This window comes from Sylvia atricapilla, chromosome 3 (genome assembly GCF_009819655.1).
Source record: "Sylvia atricapilla isolate bSylAtr1 chromosome 3, bSylAtr1.pri, whole genome shotgun sequence".
Classification (NCBI taxonomy): Eukaryota; Metazoa; Chordata; class Aves; order Passeriformes; family Sylviidae; genus Sylvia; species Sylvia atricapilla.
In genome coordinates this window covers 6,059,393-6,086,986 of record NC_089142.1, presented here as the reverse complement: position 1 = coordinate 6,086,986, position 27,594 = coordinate 6,059,393, and the positions used below count along the sequence as shown (strand labels likewise).

General features: G+C 39.5%; 1 protein-coding gene across 1 annotated transcript; it reads right to left on the bottom strand.

Moving 5' to 3' along the window:
* Positions 1-6,959: 6,959 nt before the first annotated feature.
* LOC136358363 (opsin-5-like) lies at positions 6,960-25,024 on the bottom strand. The gene is given in 8 exon segments (XM_066314292.1): positions 6,960-7,023; positions 8,264-8,499; positions 10,674-11,008; positions 13,821-13,991; positions 18,039-18,158; positions 24,715-24,905; positions 24,907-24,979; positions 24,982-25,024. Coding segments are annotated over 8 exon segments (1,233 nt in total).
* Between the last annotated feature and the right edge of the window lie 2,570 nt (positions 25,025-27,594).

The following is a 27,594-nucleotide window of genomic DNA, read 5'->3' as shown; positions in this document are numbered from 1 at the left end:
CAAGGCAAAGGAAACACAAGATCCTTTTTTGTTTTTTTACATTAGAAACTGGAAAGAGGTGTAGACCATGGACTTCCAAGCAGGTGGGCACATATTTTCAGCAGGAGGGAGTCTGATCCCCTAAACAGAAGAGAACTCTATCTAATATACATCTGTGATTTCTTGATCTACAACATTAAGCATAGACTAGTACCAGGACATTACATGTGGATAGAATCCTACTGCCAACAAATTGAAACAATAAGCACAATACATTTACACAAAAATTACACTTGGAATTATTTCTTTATAGGACACACCTTCAGTAGTAGAAATATATTTCTGTACAATTTATACACCTAAGCTTTGAGACAACAATCATATTGTAGTTATTTTGGGTCAGTATCACTAAAAGTTTATTGGTGTCTTTGCAAATATAACTCTATTAGAAATGTAATTCCTAAGAACAAAAATGTAGATCACAAACCACTAATACATGTTTTTCTGAAGGTAATTTTCTCATGTAATTTCCCTGTGGTTGTTTGTTGTATTTTAATTTAATGACTCTGGGATTCCATATTTATTATCATGTGCTCAAAATCTAAAGAGCACAGCTGAATATATTTATTCCAACAAATTGTCCATGGCAGTAATTACAGCACTTTATTTCAGATTGAACTGCAAGTGTTGCAGAATGATACCTCTCTGAAAAGCTCATCTAATAACTGTGAAAGCAAAGCTACTTTTTCATAATAAAGTTTAACTCTGCATCTGCACATGACACTGCATTGCACCAATTTTGGGTTTTGAAATCACTCTGTTAGAAGTGAAGTTTCACGGTGTGAGGGCTCTTTTGAAGCCAGATCCAGAGTATACGATCCAGCCATCTGTACAGCAAGGTCAGCACTCACTGCTTCAGCAGCACAGAGAGCTCCTACTAGTGTTTAAATTAGGAAAATGCTCAGAAATTCAGATATCAGGACTAAAAATGGCTGTTTAGAAATATTGCCACTTGTAAACAATTTTTTAGTAGATTAAATAATCTATTCTTGAGTACCTAGTTAATCTTGTCCCAACTTCTGCCCTTGAGATCTCTTCCAAAGCCTGAACATTCCTGTAGTTCGGAAAGTCCCAGTCCAGCTTTTCCTGTCTTTGCTTCCAGCTTTAATTTCTCATTCTATCACCTTCTGAGACTGCAAATAACTCCCTTCCTTCATTTTATTATTTCCTCAAAGTTATTCATAGACTGGTATAATTTTCTCTGACCTTTCCTATTTTAGAATACTTTGCTTAACCCTGTCACCCCCTCACCTCTGTTTCTGCTGCTTATACATTATCATTTTTTTTTTCTCCTCCCTGTTACACCTTCTCTAAAGCTTCCCTTAGCTTTGGGGACCAGAACGCAGGCAGACAAGCAGGTTCTCCACCCACTGATCAAGCCAAGACAATGGTTTGTGACTCAGGAATCAGGATCTTCAGGTGCTCCACTGAAACATTTTTTGTTGTTGCAGACTGCCTCCATGAATGCAAAACCCTAAGGTAAGATCCCTTCCTTGACATGTTTTGCAAGATTTGTGCAGAAGGAGCAAGACTTTCACATCAGCCTCTGATTTTAGGATTCTAAGCCTCTGTGTAGCCCCTTTTAAAAACCAAAAAGACCATCTCTATTTCTGTACCTATTTACTACACATACCTTTTTTCTAAGAGTTTCGTATTTTCACTAATGTAAGATTATGCTTGATGCAATGTAAACATTATTTATAATTTCAAATGTTTCGTGTACCACACATGTATCCACCATTTATATCTGAAATAGTTCTGTACAATGTCAGGTTTTGGTCAGTGGAATGTTTACTTGTTGTTTCACAGATTTATTAGCTATATTCCACAGAGATTAAGAGACCTACTCCCAAAACTTCCATTAGGTGCTACATCCAAAATACAGAACAACAACCACCTTACTGATCAGGGAACCTACCAAACCTTTATCAGCAATTTTCATCCATTTGTTGCAGATTTGATACTGAATAGGTCTCTCAGAATAGGTCTCTAACAAACCAGATGGGTTTTCTTTTCTACCTAACTGAGACAGAAAACTGCAGTTAGTATTGGAAAAGTCTCATTATTCATAGCTGATGAAGCACCTCTTAAGTTCAGAAGCAACAAAAGCGTGAAAATCTGTAACTAAGATGCGTTTCAAAAGCTTTTGCTCTGGATTACAGGGTCAAGACCCTCTCCCCCAGCTGCAGGGGGAAAGAAGTGTGACTGGGGAAGTGAAGACCATTCCACACAGTTACAAAAACAGCCCTCACCATGTGAATCATGTTCCAGGTGAAGGAGAATGTGATCTATCCTGAAAAGCAAAGCATGTAGATAAGAAACAGGTCAGTATGGGGTGCACAAGAGCTGCAGAACAGGTGCAAACACGGTGATGATAATGGTGGTGCTCATCAGCAGCTCTCCAGGGAATCTAGTTTCAGGCTGCTAAATGTTCTTCCTTGGGCCCAGAGACCTGCAAAGGCCGGTGAAACTTTGGAAAATGCAGATGTGGGGGGAACCAGCCAAACCTTCCTTGAGAGGAGGGAAGAAGAGAAATTTGTGTGATGGTGGGCATCATTTGTCAAGAACTTCTTGCCCAGGGTGAGACTCGTGTGGGCACATCCTGAGCTGGGAAATGTGACTAAAAAGAAGCCAAAGCAACTTTCCTGAGGGATGCAGAATGATGTGTGTGAAAGTTCCCTGGTGGGAAGAAGAGGTAGAAACACAAACATAAAATGAATAATGCAGAATTACAGGAGAAATAAGTGCCTGGTCATTTAGCAGTGATTCAGATTTATTCTCATGACCAAGAACACCCTGCACAGTGTAGATGGGACAACCTCTAAAACACATTGTCAGCCAAGAGAAAAGTTCCACCAAGGAATCCAATTCACTATCATTGTGCCTGTCATTCATTAATCATACACCCTTTGTATGAAGACACATCAATTTTCTCTTTCACTTTCGATGCCACAAAGCCAAAAATCTTCTGCTATCAGCAGTCTTGCACTGTGAGTGATAAATATTTTTAACAAATCACTTGTTGGGTTGGGTACTTTTTATTTTTATTACAGGTCTAGAAATAAAATTTGCTACAGCTGCATTCACCTGCATGGACAAATGCTCTCTGCTGTCTTCCAAAATCCCACAACCATAGCTTACATTTTTAATACTTTATTTTTTTTCAACTTCTGTCATAAAAGTTTGTTTAAATCTTCTATTTCAAGAGCCTCTTCAAGCACTGGAAATCTTGATATTTCTTCACTGTCAACAGATTTCCAAGTCTGCAGAAGAAGATTTATAGTCATTCTTCATCTATGATTGAAAACGACAAATAAAAAATTCCATATCCAGATGCTTTGCATAATTTCACTATCACTTCAAAATGCAATATTGCTCTCATTACTCTCTTACTCTGGATCTTGCTGTCCAGGTCAGCTCATTATCTAAGTGGAGTCTTTTAGCCTGTGTCAATGACTTCCTTCAAGTCATGGATAGTGAATTCAAATAGAATTTTGCTTCTTGGCAGCCCACTCTGAATGTACACAAAGGTTCCATAATAAAATATCCTCATTTATAACTATTTATAACTAGGATGAAATATTAAAAATGCAATAAAGACATTTTCCTTCAGAGTTGTATTCTTTACTCATTCATCACACTGAGTAGGTTTTATACTGTCGGTGTTTTGACAAAGCCCAGATCACAAAATGGCATAAGCTAGAAATTTATAAAACATTTAGATGATTTCTAGAACAGGAAAGTCAGAGATTCACTGTCTTTTGATGACCTCAGACCAAGCTTACATATCTCAGTCTTATATAATAATCAATTATCAGCCTCAACACAGGGAGAGGAAGAAACTCTGCCCTGAGCATCAGTGGCAAAGTATTATCTTTAAAACCATCTGGCTACAATCGTCAAATCAATTCAAAGCTGACCTTGAAAATCTGAATTTGTAATAAGACCCTTCATTCCTCTACCACTGTTATCCCATACAGGGCAGAAATTTTGTGAGCTGCTTTTTATACAGGTGAACAAAGAGAGTGTTCCAGTTCTCTTTTGTCATTGAATCCAATAAGATCCACTTGCTCTTAGGTTCTGATTCTGCATTTAAATTAAGCACTGCATGCTGAAATGTGCATGTCCTGCTTGATTCGGGGGAACATCTTCCACTAAGAGACAAGTTTATGCTGAGCATGTGTTTAACTCCTCCACAAGCTGGAGTCCTGCAGTTTCTTCTAGAGCAAGATACTGCTCAGTCATGGTGAAACTGAGTTTTCAGACAGGAACAGTTATGGCACCAAATAAAAAAAAAGTAAATTTAAATAATATGAAAATAAATATCATTATAGTCATATGAAGCATGTTTATCATTATTCTGGAAGTTCATATTTAGGGTTTACTAAACCTCAGAACTCTTTAGGTAGCACATATATCTAGTGCTACCTATTTGCTATAGTGAAATCTGAAGCTATGTTACACTCTTTAAAAATAACAAATTAAGCCCTACCACAAGTGTGTATCCACTTCTGGGATGACCCAGCAGCAATTCTGAGGAAAGTACATCATTTTAACAAATTAAGAGGAAGGCTTCCCTAATTTAAATTAAAGGAAGTGTTCATGCACAAATTGTGACTTGTTTTACCCCTAAATCTTTACCCAAATTACTTACAGTAGCGACTAATTCCTACAATTTTAGCAATAGTGTTGCTCCAGCTAATCTCATTTATAGGGGCAATGTACATCTGATTTACATCACATCCTATTTTTGATAAACACCTATACATACAATTAAAAGTCTACCTGAATGAAGAAAATATTAAAAGCTGTAGGAAGATGCAGGCAAAGTTGCTCATATCTTCATCACCAAGTCTGCAGATATTGTCAAAGATGCCTTCTGCTCTGGATCAATTTGTGGGCACAATTTGCAATCATAGTTAAGATAGAAATTTGTCTTATGCTGAAAGGTTGGTAGAAATGAAAAAACTCAACTTCTGGGGAAAAATAAGCACAAAGCAATGTATAGATAACGTGGCAACTCTTAGTACCTCTGCAAGTTCTCTTCATTTTTATTCAAACTTCTTTTGCTAAAGCATTGCAGAGAAGGAAGCAATACTTTAGGAAAATTCAACAAAATTCTGCTTCTGCAATGTGGCCTGAATATCATTTGATAAAATAGCAATTGCAGAATGGGAGTGCTGGGACATGCCAACAAACAGATTAAACCTTTATGATATTTTTGTATAAAGCAACATTAACGTCACCATGGATCAGCTACAGAAGAAGTTCTGTTCAGTATGGCAGAAAATGCATGTTAAACACAATTCTGAAAAAACAGTAGGAAAAATTAGTGTTAAACAGGAAATATTAAACAGGAAAGTAATTGAAACTCTTTTACAAATGCTTTTTGGCATTTGACATGGGTTCAAATCCCACTTCCTTCTTCCCTTTTCACCACAAATCAATTAATGCAAAACCAGCACACTTCCTTAAAGGAACAACTCAGAAGAAAGCTTTGCCCTTGTAACTTTTTTTTTTAATATCAGTTAGCTTAAATCTGTGTGGGAGACTGATTAACTTATTTTTAATAGAATCATATCCTTCTTGAAGAAATGACATAGAAACATAAAAATCATTATTTTAAGCATTAAAAATCTTCTTTTACTGAAATGCTTGTTTTTGACCTGTAGTGATGCCTCCACCTTAAGATAAATCCAAACGAGATAAAGAAGATAATAGGAATAATTATGTCTTCTATCCAACATAAGTGTTTTTGGCTGTCTTACTCTGCAGGTCATTTTAAGACACATTGTTTTTCTGTTGAATGCATTAGGAACTTACAGAACTTCGTTCTCTCAAGTAATTACTAACCCTTATCTTTCCAGGACTTAGTGTTTAAAAATTACCCTACAGCTGCATTTTGGAAAGACTCTTCTATTACCAGTGCTGTGATCCTTTTCACAAACACACCAGTTTTGAATCTGGTTTCATAGTTTGGATTGAGGAATGTTTTGCCATTTTATATCTCGTGAATTGATCTCATTTAGAATTGTGATGAGTAAAATACATAGCAAAAATTCAGTTATCAAATCTTTCTGCTTATTGCCATCATATTTCATTGTAATTTTTGCCAGAGAATGAAAAAAAATGTCTGAAATATTGGTTTGCTTGGGCTGACTTTATTTCAGTTCCGCTTTTTTTATTACGTTATTCATAACTCCTAAATGAATCTACAGTTTGAGCAAGAGACCTTTCCCTTTTCATTCACAACTGAGTAAGGAATTGTTACTCTATATCTCACAAAGTGATCCTGCGTATGAGGCACTTCTGACTTCGCAATGACTAAAATCAAAATATATCTGAATATTGAAGGACTGAAGTCAAAGTGGGATTAACACAGCTTGTTGCCTTATGTTTGGAGAGATGCTCACCAGGGGAATCAGTCAGCTGATATTTCCCCACTGTGTAATTCAGAGCCCTGAGAAGTGAAGCTCCAACTCAGATTTGTCCTCTAAGGAATCCTTTTTCTCATGCTCCAGCTCTCCAGTGACTGCAGCAGGAATTTAGGGAGATTAGCTTTGGTAAACTAAAACTAGCCTTTATGAACACTTTCCTTTCCCTGGGGGAAAATATTGCTCAAACTATCATTTCTGTTAGAGCTAAGAAAAACAACAAAAGGCCATTTTAAAGAATCTGAAGTGAAGGAAATTTTTACTATAAATAATTTTTCTCTGTTTCTTCTTCCTCTGAGTACTTAGAATATTTGCCCAACTCTAACATACTATTTTGGTCAGGATGGAAAGAACTGTACATTGTACATAGGAATAGGGAGTAAGATAAACCTGTCATCGTGTTTTACTTCATTTACAGAACCAGAAACTTGAGCCAGTAGGATTGTTTTTCATCAGGTTTTCATCTGCTGTGTGTGAGATGAGCCCTCATGCTTCCAGCTGGGTTTCATCCATCGCTGTGGAGTCCCTGTGTGCAGATATTGTATATGTCCTGCGGGGCAAAGAGGGTACAATAGTCATTTTGCTCCCACCAAGCTGGAAATTAAGTTCCTGCTCCTGGGAAGTGGCTCCTCCTGATCATTTTGTTCACTGCACAGGGCTAGAGGAGCCAGTTTGCATTCAGCTTGAGGGACTGGGTGAGACTCCTTCAGATGTTGAACACAAATCCAGCTACCAAAAAGGTTACTTCAAATTTGTGCCCTATTTGACTAAAACTGCAGAGGAGATCTTGGAAAACTGTAATTTCAACACCTCAGATATTTACAACATATATAAACTCTGTATGTTGGGCAGATGAAATGAATCTCAGAGCAAGATTATGGAATGATCTGCTATGAGAAGCTGTGGAAGCTCAAGATTGACTAACTGAGCAACACAACAAAAACGCTGGAATTGTTAAGGGAATAATATGAATGATAAAATCGCCCTTCATGCTTCTATCAAGGCACATATGGTTTAGGCCTTTGAAGCAAATTACTAGAATTCTATTGTTTCACAGTCACTTATGTGTGGTGTGGTGTTTGTGACAATCTACACTGTCAGGTTAACAACTATCATTATAGCGTTGTTCAACCACCAAAATAGGGTTCTCGTCTGGCATAATTCAGATCTATTATTTTCCTTCAAGACCATAATTAGTGTTTTCAGGAATTCCACAGGTGTGCAGCACAAATTTTGCCTGAAGGTTGTAAATAAAAAAGGAGACTTTCTTATGAGACAATTACACTTCGATTTGTCTGGTTTGAGGTGGGTTTCCTTGGTATAAATGGTACCTGCTGGGCGGTTGAAGAACTATTGTCTCGCCCTGTTGATTCTGTGGCTGAAAGGCACAGTATTAACAGGTTAGTAATGGAAGGATTTTGCACAATTCTCATCCATTTGCTTCACTGGCAATAGAGGTCATCAACACCTCCTGGAGGAAACTCATATGATGATGTGAAAGAAAAGGATTAGGAATACAGGATTGATCCAAAACCCATTAAAACCAGTGACGCTTTTTTCCAAACTATACCAATGGAGTTGCAGCCAGATTTGTACAAGTAAGGACTGTCTTCTTGCTTCTCCTTATACACCTACAGACACTTTACAAATTCTCCTGGCAAGGAAAATCCCAAATCAAAGCGGTCATGGTCCGAACCAAGAAATAAGATTCAATGAGGTGTGATTCTTGGTAGATCTTAGTTTGTTACCTTTGAAAGCAAAACTGTCCTACTCCCCAAAGAAGAAATTACCTTGATTTCTTCGAAGAGCTCTTGGCCTTCAGCCCTCCTGGCCGGCAGCAGGCAAACTTGCAGTCGATGACCTGGTAGATGATGGGGTTGTACATGGCTGCTGACTTTGCCAGCAGTGTGGGCACCACTGAGAACTGGATGGGGACAGAATCCGGCCGTCCGAAGGCCGACCAGACCGAGACCACGGCGTAGGGGATCCAGGCAAGGAGGAACCCTGCGCAGATCAACATTGCCACCTTGTGAGAGCAGAAAAGAGACAGCAGGGTTTATCCAGAGGGGCTGACACTGCCACAGCAGCACAGAGCTAGGCAGAATGCAAGGGAATTGCACTCCACTGAATGGGAAAGAAAAATGATAATTTGCTTTTTCATATAAATGAACAAAACGAATGAAATTTCCCTCTTTATCTCATGCCTGTTTTTCTTTTGCCTGACACAGAGCAATTAATGAGTCTGCTATCAGGTCTTTAAAAATGCAGCAAAGTCTGGCTAAATATGAGGAAACTAAATGAGATTTCAGAAAATAATATTAGCTAGATAGTGAATTCAAATTATTCAAGGAGGGGATTGCTTTTGAAACACAGAATCTCCTTTTTTGGATAATATACTGGTAATAGCAGAGCTACGAATGTTCTTGAGAAAAGATCTTTTGAAATCTGGGAATTTAACTGAGTCAGAATGTTAGTAAAATGTCTAGATTCATTTCTCCTAACCCATATCATGGATTTGCACTCCATTAGAATATGCAGATACTTTAAAAAGCAAATTTATGGTAAATATTTTAGTTCTGATAAATGAGTTCCCGGTAAATTAGTAAGTGACCTCCTTATAACGTGAGGAAATGTAACCATAAGAAAGTTTAGTATAAATACCAAAGAGAAACTAGTTTTGGCCAAAACCTGTGGTCTGTATACTTTACCTGAACCAGCCTGTCTGCACTCGGTCACAGCCTGATATCACGTCAAATGATGCCATGCCATCATACATCCTGAAAAACATCTGCCTTTATACTGCTGCCATTGACAGATTATTGCTGCATACACTGCTTGCAGCACATGTGCACTCATTTGGAATAAGGCAATTAGCAGGATTAGATTCTAAAAAAAATTCACCAGAAAGCACAAAGGGTTTGGATATTGCATAACCTTTCCTGTAGCCTGTTGTTTTTGTTGTCTGTCACTGAAAGAACAGTGTAGATGACCCAAGGATCTCAAACAAAACCTGCTTGTTATAAATTGTGCTGTGGAGTCAAATGGGTAATAAGGGAGACATATTTATCCCAACATTAGGTTCTCCAATGTAGATCCAAGACAGGAGGGAAAATTACTGGTGTTGTGACTCAGATCACATTGAAGTTTTACATGATCCTTCCAATATGCAAAAATAAAAAAAAACCTGCGGCCTTAAATCAAAAGTTTCCATTGCTCTTCAAAGGAAATTTGCTGAATAACCACAAAAAAAAAAAAAAAAAAAAAAAAAAAAAAAAAAAAAAAAAAAGTAATAATTTGAAACATCCTTTTGAAAGGCAAGTGAAGTTGTACCAGCTGTACTGGTAGCACTGACTGTGCAGGTACATAACTGAGATTTTCAGATATGTTTAGACATAATGTCCCTTATTGCTGTGTGTTATATAACTCTCAGTTCAACTCACAAAAATTGAAATAAAATTCAATCAGTCAAGTAAAACTTGCTGCTTGTCTCACTCTTGGCATGCCTTACAGAGGTTGGTGAATCTTTTATAGCTAAGGAAACTGATTGTGTTCAATACAAGCATTTGTTTTGAGAGATTTCCTGGCACAATAACCAATATCAAGGATCATGGCTGTCACCACTGCCAAACAGAAAATAGATTCAATCAGAAAGGGAAAACAGGATATGGTCTAAGATGGAAAATTAATTTTAGCAATTCAGTGCATTTTTATCAGCAGTTCATGGCTGAGCCTAACTGATAAATCATTTGCATAAAAACAATTGCAATGTCACAGGACCAATTTTGGTTTATATCTTCATTAACAGAGGAATGTAAACTGTCTGAAAGTTTTATTTCCCTGCTACAATAAGCTGCTCTCTGTTTTCTGTTATGATTCCTATGCACATCTAACACCTTAAATTAGTCTTTACAACTGTTTCTGAAAGCAAAGGGTGATTTATGGTGGGGTGCAGGGCCACAAGGAGATGGTATGACTTTTAATGTCCTAGGGGAAAGCTGTGGCAGACCTTCAGATTGAATCATGATCTCAGGGACACAAGTGTCCTAATCACAGAATTATGTTTCCACTCCTATTTTTTTTCCCATCTTGACAGTAACAGGGGAGAAAGCCAAGAAAAACACCTTCAGAGCATCATGCTATTGTCTCCAAATCTGCTTCTATGATCCAACACAGCAAACTGAGGAAAACATTCCTACCTACCTTGGTCAGCTTCATTTCAAGTATGTGGCTGTTCTGGATCCTGGTATCATAGTGAGCAACTTCTTTGGTGGATGATTTGACTTTTAAAATTATTTTGACGTAGGAAAAGACAATCACAGCAGTTGGGAACAGGAGGCAGAAGAAAAGGATGCTCAGAACAAAAACCTGTCCAGCCACTGAAGCCTGTGCCAGCCACCAGTCCAGAGTGCAGGAGGTCCCAAAGGGCTCGGGGGCGTAGCTCCCCACCCCAGCAAAAGGCACTGTAGCCCAGAATGTAGCATAGGCCCAGATTATTGCCAGGCAGATAAATGCATGATGCCTCTTAAGCCAGGTACCTGGAAGAAAGTTCAAGAGTTACAAGTTCATGCCTAGATGTGTTTGGCACGATGGAATATATTGTGGCACATGGAAGTGTTCAAGGCCAGGCTGGATGCAGCTGTGCGTAGCAATGCATCCCCACACCTTAGCAGGTGTTCCCATATCAGGAAAGGATTTAGGTTTCATTCTTTGTTTCACTTATAAGGCAAAGAACAAGAGACTTCAATGTTCTTCTCACCAGAATTGGGCTTGTGCCAGGGCAAAGGCACCTGTTGGAACCTTGAAATGCAACTCAAGACTTGTAGCAATTTCTGTTGGGAAGCATGCCAAAACCCCAAATAGAGACTTACATACTTCCAGGGTGTAATAGCAAGTGCAAGGATCCTCCCTGCACTTTGCACACTTATTTCACTCTTGTATAGTTTATTATTTTTGTCTTTATTAAATCTTTTGTTTTTCAAACACCTCTCATCATGCCATCTCACTATTTTTATAAGCCATTTTCTGAGGCTGCTGGCAGTCCTCAGGAGGTAACCCACCCTCGAGGAGGTAACAACATTCTGGTCCCACACAGATCCTGTCAGCTGTGAGAAATAATGTCTAGTTGGAAGCTGTCCCTGTGGGGCCTTTGGAACTAGGTGGTACTTGAGGTCCCCTGGAACCCAAACCATTCCATGATTCTATGAAATATGAGGGGATTTGACTGTTTGACAACAACTCTGTCGTGTTTATCTTGGCTCTTTGCAGGTGTCCATAGTGACCCTGAGGTCATGCTGTGCCTCGTGAAGGCAAAGGCACATTCCCATGGAAGGCTTCACCTCTCCTTGTTTCAGATCTTTGCTTCAATTTGTGGTGAATTACAACCGAGAAGAGTCCAAACTAAAGAAATCCAAACAACCAGTTCAGCAACAGTCATGGGAATCTTGTCCAGTACTTTCAATTCTTTAATGCAGCTTAGGATTTTTCCTATTCTTTCGCTCCTATGTTACCTGACTAAAGCTCAAACTCAGAGACTGAAAAAATTTCTTACAGTGGAAATAAGACATCTAAGACTTCGTTTTACTTTTTCATTCTTTTCCAGTAAAGAAAAATCACCGTATGTGTCCTGTCAGAAGTATCTGCAATAGGTGTTTTCATGTATCCTTGCACTTTTTTTTAAGTAAATGCAAATAGAATTCCTGAAAATCAGAACACTGTTTCTCTGCTCACCTTTCATATGGCTCTAATTCATATAGAAAAAGTTTCTATAGTTTGCAGGGTTTTCATCATCACCCACATGTTCAACATGTACGACTCAGATAGGACTAAGAAATTTAAACCTTTAATTTTTGCAGAAATTTGGAATTACAACATTTTCTGTCTTGGAACTTCCAACTCCTTTGCAGCCTCTGACTCACAGAAGAGTTTTCACTCACTTCACACTAATATTAAGGGGATTTCTTCAGGATTTCAGAGTGACTTAGAACAAAAACTAAAAAAGAAACACCTGTATTTGGATGTGTCCAGCATCCCTTCACTGCTGATTTTACATGTCCAGGTCACTGGAAGGGAAACAAACATTGCCTGACAAATGATGTATTCATGTGTGATGGCTGAGAGACAGAAAGGTGGTTTGTTGTGTTCAGGGGTGGAAAAATGAAGCAGCAATAACATAACTATTAAAAGAGTAACATTTTTGCTCTTCGTCATTTTGTATGGACCACCATGATCAGAATCTTTGAGAATAAAGGTTTTGAAATGTTGCCACTTCCTGTGAACTAAGATGTCATGTTAAACACCACAGTTCGTGGCATGAATACAGCCAGCCATGAAATATTCATTTCAGCTCACCAAGTCTGTGAAGAATTGTCTGTGATTTGGGTTACCACTGAATTATTTTGAGAAAGCTTCTATGGAAAGAACTGAAATCCTGCTTAATAATATTGGTGTATCTAAAATTCAGCTAAGGAGACCTCCCCTGTACTCCCATGTAAGGAAAAAATATAGACACACCAGGGTCTATGATAGCACATCTTAGCATAGTACCACAGCTTTTATCTGCTTGCACAGACTGCCTTACACTTCCTAGCTGCCCACATTCTTTACAACTTAATGTGATCAATATTATATATCATTATAAAGAAGTTTGTTGTGTCCTTCAAGTCACATAGCCAAGGGGTTTATTATTTGTAAAGTCACCTTGAGCATTCTCTGTATTTGGATGGGAATTTAGTTCCTCACAATGCAAGAATATATTTTCTAAACTGTGACAATATCATTTAACTGGAAGGAATGAAGCTTATAATACATCACATTCTAGAGGTACAAGATATGATGGATATGGTGGTAATACACTGCTAAATTCATTTCATCCTCTCAGGTTCCATTTCCATATTTGAGACACTATTTCACAATATGACTTATTGCCCTTCCAAATCTCTTAGGTGTTTTAAATAGCTTGCCACACACTGCAGAGGAATTTAGACATCTAATAAGGAATTTCTTTTATGTGTTGGTCCATAAGACCCTGAAATATATGCAGTACTTGCATCTGTTAACGCTAATAGGCCTTGATAGATACAAAGTGATTTATCTGTAAGGTGTTACAAATACTCATGGCTTAAGCAGACAGCAGAGGGACAACAGTGAGGGTGTTATGTCCAGGAAAATGAATTTACCTGGGATTTCTTGGATCATACAAACATGTTTGTCTCCTCTGTGTTCCCCTGTCTGTATTTAAGCAAAATATTCTGAAGAGCTTAAATATTATTTCAGTAAACTACAACACTTCATACAGCTTTTCTGCAGTTACAGTACAGTTATCTATATATAGACACATCTTTGTCTTACCATAGGACAGGTGGCAGATTTTCAGGTACCTGTCCAGGCTGACAGCTGTCATGGTGATGAGGCTCCCACAGCCAAAGAAGAAACCAGCCCACCCATACCAGCGGCAGCCTATCCACCCAAACATCCAGCGGTGGGAAAAGAAGGAGATGATGCTGAAGGGTTTGCCTACGACTTCAAAAGGAGAAGAGAATGTTAGCCCACTGATAAAATCCATCCTTGAGAAAACCTCCTTTTATCAGAAAGGCAAACCCTCTCCCTTGCACAGAGCTAATACGTGTAAAAGTGCTCTGCAACGTGGAGAAAGGGCTTCAGGCACAGTATGTGATGACTTTAAGCTGGAGGGTAAATTTAGATGGGATCTTAGGAAGAAAATCTTTGCTGTGGGCGTGATGAGTTACTGTGGTGGGCTGCCCAGAGAATCTATGGATGTTCCATCTCTGGAAGTGTTGGAGGCCTGGTGGGATGAGGCTTGGAGCAACCTGGTACACTGGAAGGTGTCCCTGCCCATGGCAGGGGGTTGGAACAAGATGGTCTCAAAGGCCCTTTCCAGCCCAAAGCATTCTGTGATTCCATGGCTTGTGAGGGCTCCACGCACACGACTCAGCCTAAAACAGCTGTAGGTAGATCCCATGGCACCCATGATGTGGTAGGATAAGCCAAACCTGCAGAAGGGCTGGAAATAGGTGCTTTACTATCAACCATATGGACCAGAGGTAAACCAACACTCCGGAGTCGATCATGGGCAGGGTCTTCTCATTATGAAACAATCAGAGTATATGTAAAATCCACAGGCCAGTACCTAAACAGGATGGCTGAAGGTGAGTCAGAACTTGAAACAAGCACAAATCTACTTAGTCTAAATCCCTGTAGCCAAATGGGTGTCTTCATGCACAAGGTAAAGAAATTTGCCTTCAAAAAGGACTTCTTCAAACCTGCCAAGGCCCAGCAGTAGGATACACAGTGAGGTAAAGTGTTAGATGGGAAGGAAAAATATGGACCTGAGCTACAGAAGTGGCTTCAGCTCCTCTCCATGCCACACATTTCTTTGGTGTCTCCTAGCAAGTCACTGCACACAGATACCAAAACATTCTAAGCTTCCCCAAAGAGATGGGAAATGAGTGACTATTTTTGAGGCTTTTTCTTAGTGGCGCTTCGGCTCATTCCTCCACAGGTAAAAATGAGTGCTGTATTATGGAAGAAGTGAAGTTTGGTCAAATAATATTCCATTCTCACCTTAAAGCAGGTTTATATTTTTCATATTTCTGTAAGTATTGTGACAAAGAGAAAGTTTGAAAATTGTAATTATCTAGTTGGAAATCTCTTCTTTCTCCTAATTATTACCTTTTTCTTGGTCTTAATTTAGGCAAAGAAAAAAATTAACTTTATTGGAACAGAAAACTCAAAAATTTATAATCTAGGGGCATCTGTTTTTCAAAAACTTCAGTTTTATTTACCAGCCTGATCTTAAATTCTCCCAGGCCTGAGCATTCCAACTGCAACATTCAAACAACATTAAATATTGAACTCCACATTCCTGTGACTGTATTCCTTCCTTCACAGGAACAGCCAGAACACCTCAAGGATTTGAAAACATTCAGCTTCCCTGGGCTGGTTTCCCTGGCTGAACCACAGTGTCTGTAATGTCATAGGAGCTCAGTGAATTCGCTTATGAGAGGGCAAAAATAATCCTGCAAACTGTATTTCCCACAAGGTAACCCATTCATAGAAACCAAGACAAAAATCTCTATTTTGTTGAAGCTATCTGCAGGAAAATATTTTTCCTAAAAATACTCCTAAAAATACTCATTTCGCATTGAACTGATGTAAAACCATGCATTCTCTTCTCATTCTTAACTGAAAATTAAAGCATTTCTTCTGAAACTGAATCTTGCAGGAAATTACCTTTCCTTCATCTTCTATGACAAAAGCATCAGGATTGAAAACCCTTCAAAATCAGATAAATTATTAAAAAAGGTGGTTTTGGATTACTTTCCTTTAGCCTAAGCCTGTAAGGCAAGTTCTGCCTGGACCTGCACGATGTGCTCAGATCAATGCATGATGTGCTTTTCTCCAAGCAGAATAAATGCAATTTTAATTTTTCAAGCAAAAGCTGACCTCAGTGATAAAGGTTTCAAGAAAAACATTAAATATGGCAAGGTCTAGGTTATGTGCTAACAATCAAGCCAGCAACTTCAGGCATACAAGTGACTGACAGTTTTAAAGGCCGACACATTTCTCTGCACAAAATCAAAATTCTCTTCAGCACAGGACTCAGAGCAGCCCAGAGCACGGTGTCAGTGCAGAATGAGTCTGATGCAGCTTTGAACAAGGGGCTGGTGCCACCCTGTGGAAATCTGCAGGAAGTAGAACTCTTTTCTTCAAAAAGAGTTAAGACACGTGAAATATGAAAATTTCGTGGAAAAAAAAAACCCTACCTTCAGTTTGTCCAGCCGACAGAACCCATCACATGTCTAAATTTAGCACATTCCATTAATTTAAAAAAAAAAGGAAAAAATTAGAGAACAGAGAAAACCAAGCATGGCTCTGGCAATCACTATTTTTAATTCCAAAATATAAACCCCACATGGATTGAGATCCCCATGGACAAAAGCGAGGTGACCAAGGGGTGCAGTGGTGACAAACCTGAACAGAGACATTGGCAGCCCTCACACCAAGAAACAAGCTGTAGTTTGAATGGTTGGGACACAGAGTTTTTATGGTTGGGAAATATCTGTTTAAATTCATAGGATCATAGAATCACAGAATATTTTGGAATTGGAAGAGATCTTAAACACCATCCCATTCCACCCCCTGCTATGGACATGGACACTTTCCACTATTCCAGATTGCCCCAAGCCCCATCCAACCTGGCCTTGGACGCTTCCAGGAATGGGGCAGCCACAGCTTGTCTGGGCAACACTCAGAATATAAAGCTGGGGAAATTCTCCTGAAACATTCTTTCTCATTGGAGTGACTAATATGAGCCTTATAATACAGATTCTTAAAACACAAAGAAAATGGGAATATCACAGAGGAGGGAAAAGCCAGTCTGCGGTTTTTCCTTAACTTCTAAGTGTTAAGAGATGGAAGTAGTGTTTTCATGACAGAAATGCCAAAGAAATAATAAATGGGATTTCTCTGTGTGGTAGCAGTGATATTTATACCAACATCTTTCTTCTACTGAATTAGTATTTCCCTCAGAAATCTATGTTTACTGGATGAGCAGATCTTTGATCTTGTGCCGTGAAAGCTCAAACAAGCATCAGTCTGGAAGCCATCATTTTATATTGTTCAGTGGTATTCTGGCATTTAGATGAGGGCAAAAGCATCTGGAAGAGACAAGGGTAGGAAAAGGGGGACTGGAGCTGAGGGCAGAGGTCCCAGTGTATGCAACACATAGGGCATGGATGACTCTACAAGCATGGGAATATAATTCCATTTATATGGCACTGGGGAGATCCCATGGTCAGCTGGGTTCTGATACCTATTGTATTGTCTGCCATCCAAAACATCCTCTTCTGAAGGACATCCAGCCCGTTCCTTGTATTTACCCATGAGCAGCTGAATCAGTCTAGTGTCAAGAGCCAAAGCATCCATCTCTGCAGCTCTGGATAAACCTCTCCAAAGCTCCCTCCTCCAATGCCAGGACATCCAGACTGTGGGGTTGAAATAAAAATCCTCCCAGCTGGCTCATTCTCTACAGATTGACACATATGCTTATTTTTTCTGATCCAGAGACAAAGGAGGATGGCCACTAGAGAGAAAACTATTAGCTTTGATGGGCTGATGACCACTGGCATTTTACAATTATTAGGCTAAACATGTATTTTTGAGGCATTTGGACCCTTTCTATTTCACCCTATGGCAAGAAAATGTAGGTTTTGGCACCTGTAATACTGAGCTATTTTGTGCTTATTGTGTCAGGGTGCACATGGAAGCTGCCTTTGGAGACCTGCGAGTGCTGGGGTGAACAGGAGCTCTGCCTGTTTGATAAAATCAGCCCTAGTTTTTCCTCTGTACTGTTCATTTCTTCCCATTGAGTTGTACAGGAATGTTGTTTTCCATCCTCTCCTATTATTTACATGCAAATAATAAGGCAGAAATATCTGCAGCAAAATGCATTTGGTGCTCCCATGACTTCCAGAGGAATGTCTCTTGCTGCTGCCAGGCAGAATGGTGATATAGTAAAAATGAGGGAAAATAAAAACATGAAATTACCTGAAATGCCCAGATCACACACTGCTAAATTAACAGTCATTATCTCAGCAGGTCTCAGCTTCTTTTTTCGCTTTGAAGACATAAAAATAACATACCCATTCCCTAGAGTTGAAAGGATCCCTGTAATAATGGAAAATAGAATAACATTCAAATTAAAATCATCCTCAAAAACAGCAATACTCCATCTTCCTTGTGAAATTCCCTGATCTTTTCAGCCTGAACCTGTGGTCCCATCAAGGCTGGGCATTTTAGTCTGGAACATGATCCCCTCATTGTCATTGCACAGCTCACAGAGACCTCGACTGCAGACAGGTCCCTCCCACAGCAAATGCTGTTTTCCCCTGTACAATAGGGCATTGCTTTCACCATTGCAATGCACAGCCATTGAAAGAATGCCCAAAACAGAAACCCCAGAATTCCTCTGCTCCATCCAAGCCAGTTCTCACTAAAACATCTACACAGCCACGAGGATGAAATTCAGATCTCTGTAATCACAGAATCTGACAAATTTCAATTTTATTAAATACTCTAATCAGACATTGAGGGTTTCATTTCTAGTTTAATTTACATTATAATATTATATATAATTATATAAAATGATATATATCAATATAAAATCTTAAATCAAAGTTTATTTCTATCATAAGAAAAATCATAAAATAAATCTGATTAATCTGATTTTAACTTCCAGGTGGAATTCAATGCATGGGATCCTTCTCATATTGGCTGACATATTTTTTTCCATATCATCACCCAAGGATCCACAGGTACCAGCACTGCAACTGGTTCATTTGCCATGGTATTAATCACACCTGTACAGAAAATTTTAGGATCTCCAGCTCCCTTAAGGAAAATGTTTCTTCACTAACTCATGTCAAGAGAGTTTAAGGTCAGAGTGAGAGTTTTGCTGTGGAAACACAGGACAACACACAACACTCCTCTAATGCAGCCAGGTGAAAAACCCAAAGAGACCATGTTCCGTTGGGCCTCACAGCAGATCAAGGCAGACATGTAAGGAGGGAAATGCAGAGGAAAAGAGTGAAGAGCAAGGAGTCCCTTCATTGCCTTATGAAAGGGACCTACAACAGCACTGACGGAAATGTTGGAGAGAAGTTCAGCCCAGGAAAGGGTGAGGAAGGGTGTTTTCCATTAGTATTTTAGCTTTGACACCTTTGTTTCTCACTACCTAAATCAATAATTAAATGTTAAGCTTTGGAGGTTGGAATAATGTGATGAGAAGTGGAACAAGATGATCTTTAAGGTCCATCCAACCCAAACCATTCTGTGGGTCCATGATTCTGAACTTACTCCTCTCAAGGAGCCTGTTTGCCCACTGCAGTAACTGGGAGTGAATCTTCCTGTCTTCATCACCTGTTTCTCTGCCTATTTCCTCCTCATCCCACTCTGAGTATTGTCCTGAGTGCTTGGCTATTGCAGCAGCTCTCTTGTTAGAGGGTAGAAATGAACCAAGACGGATTTCTTGTTTATCACAGCATACAATAGGTCCTGGTTTTTTCCTCTTTACACCTCAGCCCTCCTGACACCAACCACTCACTGACTCTGGCTGCAGCAAGCTCCTGCTGTAGGTTTCCATTGCAGCCTCTGACTGCTCATTATTTTTGGCTAAACACTGACTCTATCAGTTTGCAGACTGACTGCAGGCTTTCACCTGGCTAGACTGTGACCGCAGGTTCCAACTCCAGCTCCAACTGCAGCCCCAGACTGACCTCAGAGCAGGGATTCTCACCCTGCCAGGATCCTTCCTCCTCAAGGTTCCCACATCCATGACCTGCCATGATGAGCCTCTCCAGCTAACCCACTCCATTTTATCACACTTGTCTTTATTGGGTGCAGCTGTGACTCATCAGGGGGGAGGCCACATTAGCTAATTAACACAGCTCTTACTTCCCTGTATTCCCTTCTCCTACACTTGGCTACTTCCTGAGGCAAACTCATCACACTACTCCAAAAAGTCATAAACAACCCAATGTTCCTCTCTTGATAAGCCATCAGGGTCACCCTTTGTGCTGCCTTGTCTACAGGGCTCTCCTAGGGCAATCTCTGTTTCCAGAAGGTCCCAGCACCCTCCAACCTCCCAGCAATGCTGCCCTCTCCAACTGTTGGATATTTGAATTCCACGTAATTTTCATCAGAATCTTCTGGCAGGCCAGAAGATTAATTAGTGATTAATTTGGTAATTCAGTAATAAATAATCTAGTATTTAAATGTGTATTTTTTGGTTACTCTGGTCCATCAATGGTATATCCCCTTGCAAGGGTGCCTTGTCTCCACAAAATCAAGAAACCAAACCTGGGAACATCCGCAAGGCAGAGAGAGAAATGGTTCCCAGATGCTAAAACCAAATTATTTATCAAGAAATATGAGTGTCTGAGGAACCAAAAGTTCACCAAACTCAGGAGAAAAATACTTTAATTTTGAATTTTTCTGTGTTAAATGCAACATTTATTGGAAACTTTTTATTTTTATATTGACAGTATTTTTTTCTATATTATTTTACAAAATAAACAGAAGGACAGAAGCAGCTTATTATTGATCTTAGGGTTTCTCATCAAATTTGATTTACCCTTCATGAATTATATTTTAAGAACAACCTACTCTGATGGCTGTGCAAATTTAATCTGAATTATAAGCAGATAGAGGTATTCACATGAGTCATTTTCTTCCTTGAAGCTGAGTGAATGAACCTCAAACCTGAGAGCATTTTTCATATATTTTAATCCTTTTTTATCTTAATGCCACTTTCCTCCCCAGTGATATTTAGGATAACTAGAATGCCAGCATCCAGTTTGAAATATCTTTTGAAAGCATTTGACATTTTCCTGAATCTTTTTCAACTGACTGGCAGTCTAGAGAGATATCTCTATCAGCCAAGTAGCTCTGAAGTTGCCAAGTTGCTCTGAAACCACTGCTCATTATTAATATCAATGTTTCAGAAGCCCTCAGCCCACTGCCCTCCTAATCCCATGGCTGGAAGGGGTCCATTGATAATTTTTGCTGCCTTTTGTCTATGCCTGAATCAGAAATTTTTTCATCTGATTTTTTTTTTAACTCCTTGGTGATCAAAACTTTATAATCTCCTTTGATGAGGCATATAATGCTCCATGTCTCCTGCTATGAAATGACTTTCAGCTGAAGTTCTTGCTGGAGCAGGCTCCCAGCTCTGGTGGTTTGGAAACAGGGAAAATTGGCTTTCAGATATACAGAAGAGGCTCTTTTCCAGGAGAGCTGTCCGTGGCACCATGGCATTATTACATATATACAGACAAAAGGCAAGGATGTGAAAACTAAAAAAGTGACGCCTGTAGAGACAGAGCCAGGCTGAGACACACAACCTGCAGCAAGAGGGGAAAGTTTACAATAGCCAGTGGAAGAAATAAACCTCCACTTCTCCAACCAAAGACCAGCACTAAACCATCAGGAAAAAAAAAAAAAAAAAAAAAGGAAAGAAAAGAAAAGAGAAGAAAAGGAAAAGGAGAAAAAAAAGCATAGTTCAGGATTTTGTTTTCAATTAAGCTGTTTCATAACAGGCTGAGGGAGAGTGCACTTCAGTTTGTAAATCAATAGTGACTTGCCGAGGTGTTTCAGAGGATCTGACAGCCAGCGGGTCCCTGCTCAGTAGTTTGTCACCCTGCTTGGCTGTACAGTGAATCAATCAAGGCAGTGATGAAAAAGCTGGTGGGGGAAGTAACAAAAACAAAATAATTGGATTTTTAACCATGTGCATAGTCTGGTTTTTTTTTTTTTTTCCTAGATAATATAGAAAGCTACACTTTTACAATGGAAATGGACCATTCAGGACAAAAGATCATGCACTCACATAGAATTTGTCAGACTAGTCAAGACTCCTGATATCCTTCAAAGACAAAAACCTAATTATTTTTCTATTTCAAATGACAATACTTCAGCTGTACTACCAGTCTGACCCTAAAAGTTCTGCAGAGTTTCCTAATAAGATCCAGACTTCTTCACTCGCTGTTCAGCTTCTTCCCCTTTTTGAAAAAATTTTAAATTCACTTGCACCTTACGCAGCTCAAGTGCAAAAAGATAAACAAAAGCAGTCCTGGCTTCCCACCTCCTGCTTCCCTGCCCCTGCTGTCAGGATGTCCCCACAGGACATCCTCAGGAGGGGCCACAATTTCTTGGAAGGGATTAGGGAAAGGATTGTAAAGGATTAGGGAATGCAGTTCAGTGGAAAAATTGAGATGGGTTTAGTCCGAATCACAAGTCATAACAAAAAACCACAGACATGAAATCATAAAATCATTTAGGTTGGAAAAGACCTCCAAGATGATCAAGTGCAACTTGTGACTGAACACCACCATACCCACCAAACCATACCACGAAGTGCCACCTCCTCACATTTTCTGAACACTTCAGGAGCTAAAGATTTCACCATTCCCTGGGCAGCCCATTCCTGTGCTCAACCATTCTTCTAGTGAAGGGGTTTTTTTCCTAATATCCTTATTCTATAGATCCAAGGAATATGCAAACACAGGACTTATATGGATATGTGAAGACCCTAATTGGCTCTAATGAATGTTACTAGTGAAGTTTGTTATGCGCACAAGGGAAAAGAAATTAGTCAAGTAAAATGCAATACAAAACACAAACTTTAGAAATTAAGTTAATTTAGAGCTAAATGTGGGATATCATGTTTACAGAAACATAAAGTTACAGCAGAGCTGTGGCTTGAACTATCCTGGCCCAGGCCACTGGATACAATTAATTCATAAGACCAATATCAAAATGATTGTGAGACCTTTTAAACTTATAGTTTCAGTTTCCTCACATTGTTCACGAAAGTCTGTGCCTTTATGGTTGGCTTTTGTCATTTCACCAGAAATTTTTGATTTTTGTTCCTTGCCTTAATTTGATCATTTTTCAAGATGTTTCACACCTGATAGGGGTAATTTTTGGAACAGGATAAATCCACACTAAATACAGTGAATACAACAAGGCAACACAGTGTATATAGGGAAGATTCATCCATCACACATATTTCCTGGGCTTAAAGCTAAGTTTACTTAACTAAGTGAAAAAAAAGAGTGGTGGCTGTTTTGTACAGTTCAGTGAAGACATCTGTCTGCAGAGTAACAGAAAAAAAAGTGTGAAAACAGAGAATAGCAAGAAAGCACTGAGATGCAGCTTTGCCTATCACCTCTGCTGCTCTGAATTCATTTTTCAATAAATTAGAAATAAACAGACACATAAATAGAAGGGAAATAATAGTAAAAAATTCTGCTACCTCCACTATGCAAAAGATTACATTTCTGAGATCAGTCAGAAGAAAAGCATGGTATTTTGTGCACAACTTGTTGAACAAGACAATGAATCAAAACTGAAATAAATGCCAAGGAATCACTCTGTATTCAACCTTGTCTTCAGACATCTGACACCTAGAGCCCAGGTTTTTTGTAGGACAGTTCTATCCTCAGATCAGTTTTAGTGAGAAAATAGCTGTTGAGCTGTGAGAAACTGCATGAACTAAGACCATAAAGCATAAAGGAACCTAAAATATATAAAGAAGAATGGAATGGAATGGAATGGAATGGAATGGAATGGAATGGAATGGAATGGAATAGAATAGAATAGAATAGAATAGAATAGAATAGAATAGAATAGAATAGAATAGAATAGAATAGAGAATATCCCAAGTTGAAAAGGATTCACATGGATCATCGAAGTCCTGATCCTGACCCTGCAGAGAACAATTCCAAGAATCCCACTCTGTGCCTGAGAGCTTTGCCCAAACACTTCTTGAGTTCTGTCAGGCTGGTGCTGTGACCACAGCCCGGGGGACCTGTTCCAGTGCCCAAACCACCCTCTGGGTGAAGAACCTTTTCCTGATATCCAAGCTAAAGCTGCCCTGACTCAGCTTCATGCCATTCCCTCTGGTGTTGAAGCAAATATGGACACAAAAGGACATAACTCTGCCCTCCTCCATAAAGTAAAGAAGGCAAATTATCAAGAATAAGGTCCAGTTTATCCCTAGAAGAAATAGAGACCAGCATTTTCCTGCTGAATAATAACTCCATGGCATGCAAATACTTTAAAGAGAAATCAGTCCCAGCTATCATGGGTGTGCTCTGACCAATAGATAATTGTATTTATTCTGCTTGCAAGGTCACTTTGAACCTTGTAAAGAACTCCAACACAAAAGGATGGGGAGGGTGCTAGGCAGAAAATATTGCTCAGTAGGATGTGTAACAGAGGACAGATGATGCCAGGAGCTGAGCAAGGGTCACATGAACATGTCTGAGAGTGCTCACTGTCGCGTAGGCTCATGAGAGAGGCTGTGGAAACAGGTCATACAACCTACAATGCATAGTGAGGAAAATCCTATTCTGCCCAAGAACAAATTAAACTGCAGAGTAGCAACTTATCAGTTATTAAAAACAATGAATATTCCTTCACTTTTTGCTGGAACATCTACTGCTAGTCACTTTAGGCTACCTGCAGCATCATTATCTGTTGACATTAACTGTTGACACAATATTTCTAACACATTATCTCTCCTCCCTCCTAGATTTTTCTTTCTAGTATGAAAAAATGTGCAATTACACATCTAATGAACAACAGCTTCTGCCTCATTTCTGAGAGCTGCAAGGAAGCAGCAGCACAGTCATATTTCAAAGACCAATTATAAAATCATTACCAATTATTGTCAAGTAAAAGCCAGCTATGATGTCAGCTTCTCTAGAGAGTTTTGATGCAAAGGGGTCTTCCTTTTGGAGATAGTGTGGGATGTATCCTTCCTGGGAAGAATTGTTTTGATCTGATGCCATCCCACTCATGTCCAGTTAAGTGCCTGAAAAACAAAAGAACACAGTTTGCAATAGATCACACCTGCTGTTAGAAAATGTGAAGATATTTTTGTTCATACACAGGATCCATCTTCCCACCTTCAATTCTGCTCTGACACTCCCAGGGCATTTCAGGATACCACTCAAACTTGCATAAAGCATCATGCCATGATTTAGGTCATGACTCACTTTATCCAAGAACATCATTATTTACATGGGACCACAACAGGAAAAAGGCACCAAGCTGTTGGAGAGGGTCCAGAGGAGGCCATGAGGATGGTGAAGGGTCTGGAGAGGAAGCCTTTGAGGAGCAGCTGAGGTGACATGGTCTGTTCAGCATGGAGAGGAGGGAAGACCTCACTTTAATGTCCTCAGGAGACTGAGAGGAGATCTCACTTTAACATCCTCATGAGGGGACGAGGGGCAGGGGCTGATCTGTTCATTCTCATGACTAATGACATGACTGGGTGAGAGCTGGAGCTGAGTCTGAGCTACTTGTCTGTGTCTATACACATGGTCCTCACAATGCCAAGGAACAGGGAATTATCTGCAAGACAATCCCAGTATATTTCTTTATACCCTGAGGGGCACTATGCCTGCAGATGGCACCTCTGCAAATTTTACAGGTAAGTGAAAAATTACATGTATAAATTCTCCTTGGAGTCCCTTAGTTGTGTTCCAATGCAAATAACTTGTCATGGCCATGGTTATAAACAACAGTTGGCCATGGAACTGTAAAACAGCAGGAGTATTAAATAGTAGAATCATCTAGGAAGGCTTGTTGCTTTTTCTTTCCAGTTTCTTTTGTGTGGAAATGGATTATTGAGGTCAAATGTGTTCATATAAATAAAGGGAACCCTGGTAGGGAGAATGAGAACCTGACAAACTCCCATGAAAATCATCCCTCCAGGGCAACTGAAGTGAGGAATTCCTGCATAAGTCAAAAACATTTCTGCCATATTTGAGACCACCCAGCCAGCAGCTATTTAGGGCATTCAGACCTCCCAATTCCTCTTGCTCGTGCTTGCTGGGGCAGGAATGGCACTCATGACCTTAGCACTTGACTCAAGGCTTCCATAACTTTTGCTGTGGGACCTGGGACAACCTGTGAAGCTCTAAATTTTTCCCCTCAAAAGTCCAACTTGGAGGAAAACTAAATGAGAAACAAAAAATATTTCTTTATTTTACCCATTTGCTCTCTCTTCTGCATCTTGAAGAGAGGCAATCTTGCCAATAACACAACAGACCTGTGCGGCCAGAGACACCCATGTACTCCTGATGTACTCACAACCCTCTCCCTACTGTCCTTCTAGCTTTGGAAAAAAGAAAAAAGAAAGATTTTACTGAAGGGGATTGAACCATGAAGGCACAATGCTGCTCTACACATGGGAGAGAACAAAAAGTCACCCAGATATATGGCTCCATGTTGGGGAAGATGAATCAGGGAAATCTTATAAATATGATTGCTTAGCAAAAGATTCTGAAAATATGAAACCTTTAATCGAAATAGAAATGAAAGCTGACTTTGAGTTGTAGGATACTGAGTCTTAGTTACTATATAACCTGAAAACAATGGTCTAGCTAGCTGAAGGAGAATCCCTTTGGATTGAACAATACCTTTCTGCTGGCTAAGGGATCCAAAGGTCAATGTAGCAAAACAGAAGTCTAAAGAACGGTTTTTAGAGTTTAAAATATAACACAGTATGGTAATACAGTAGTTCTTATAGGCTGTGTGTAGATTCTGTAGGATTTTGTGTCTTGTGTTGGTTGGTCACTGTAAATTAGAATATTCATCACAAAAGGAGATATAATGTATTGTAACAAAGACCTCACTGTCTTACCTCTTACCTCTTAACTCTTAACTCTTACCTCATAGCTCTTAACCCTTACTCTTACCTCTCCTCTTAACTCTTAGCTCTTACCCTTCCTTTTCCCCCTATTCTCGCTCTCTCCTGCTCTCTTCCCCCTGCCACTTTGCTCTCTCGCTCCCTTCTCTCTCAGCTCTCTCCCTGCTGTTCTTTCTCCCTCTCTCTTTGGGACTTCCCTTCAGCCGAGGCTGGTGGCTGAAGGCAAGGCCCTTTTACCCACGACCCTTGCAATAAAACCACATGTTCTAGAATATACAGGTCAGCAGAATTCCTTGTCCCAGCCATCTGTGGATTTGCCTGCAGCTCCAAGCAGCATTAACTATTTAAAATTCAGCAGCCTCATTATCTTTCTTTTTTTTTTTTTTTAATAAAAAGGCTGGTTAATTTTAAAAATAATTAACTATTTAAAAACAAATCACTGTTCCAGACAGCAGAGCAACCATTTAGGTTTGGATCAGAGAGCATGGACAGACTGAAAAGACTATCTTGTACAAAAGGATGACTAAAGCATGAATCTGGGAAGTAATCAGGATCATCCTGTCCATCCTATCATAGCCACAGGTCTTGACCCAGGTTTCATCTGGCCTTTAAAAGGATCCTGATGCTTTTCTGTCCCCCAGCTTGCACGGTCCCACAGCTCCTCTGTGGCTGCAGCATTTGAACCATGTGGGTGGCTGAAGTGATGCAAATGGAAAGGCACATCTGGGACCTGCCAGCACAATTTGGGTTTGATACAAATATCAGAAAGTTGAGGGCACGTTCCTCTTTTGAGCCACAGCAGAATTTCCCACTCAAGTCAGTATTAGGTAGCTTACAAGGACAGTATTTTGCTATGTCTAAGTGTACAAACAAAGTAGCTTTAAA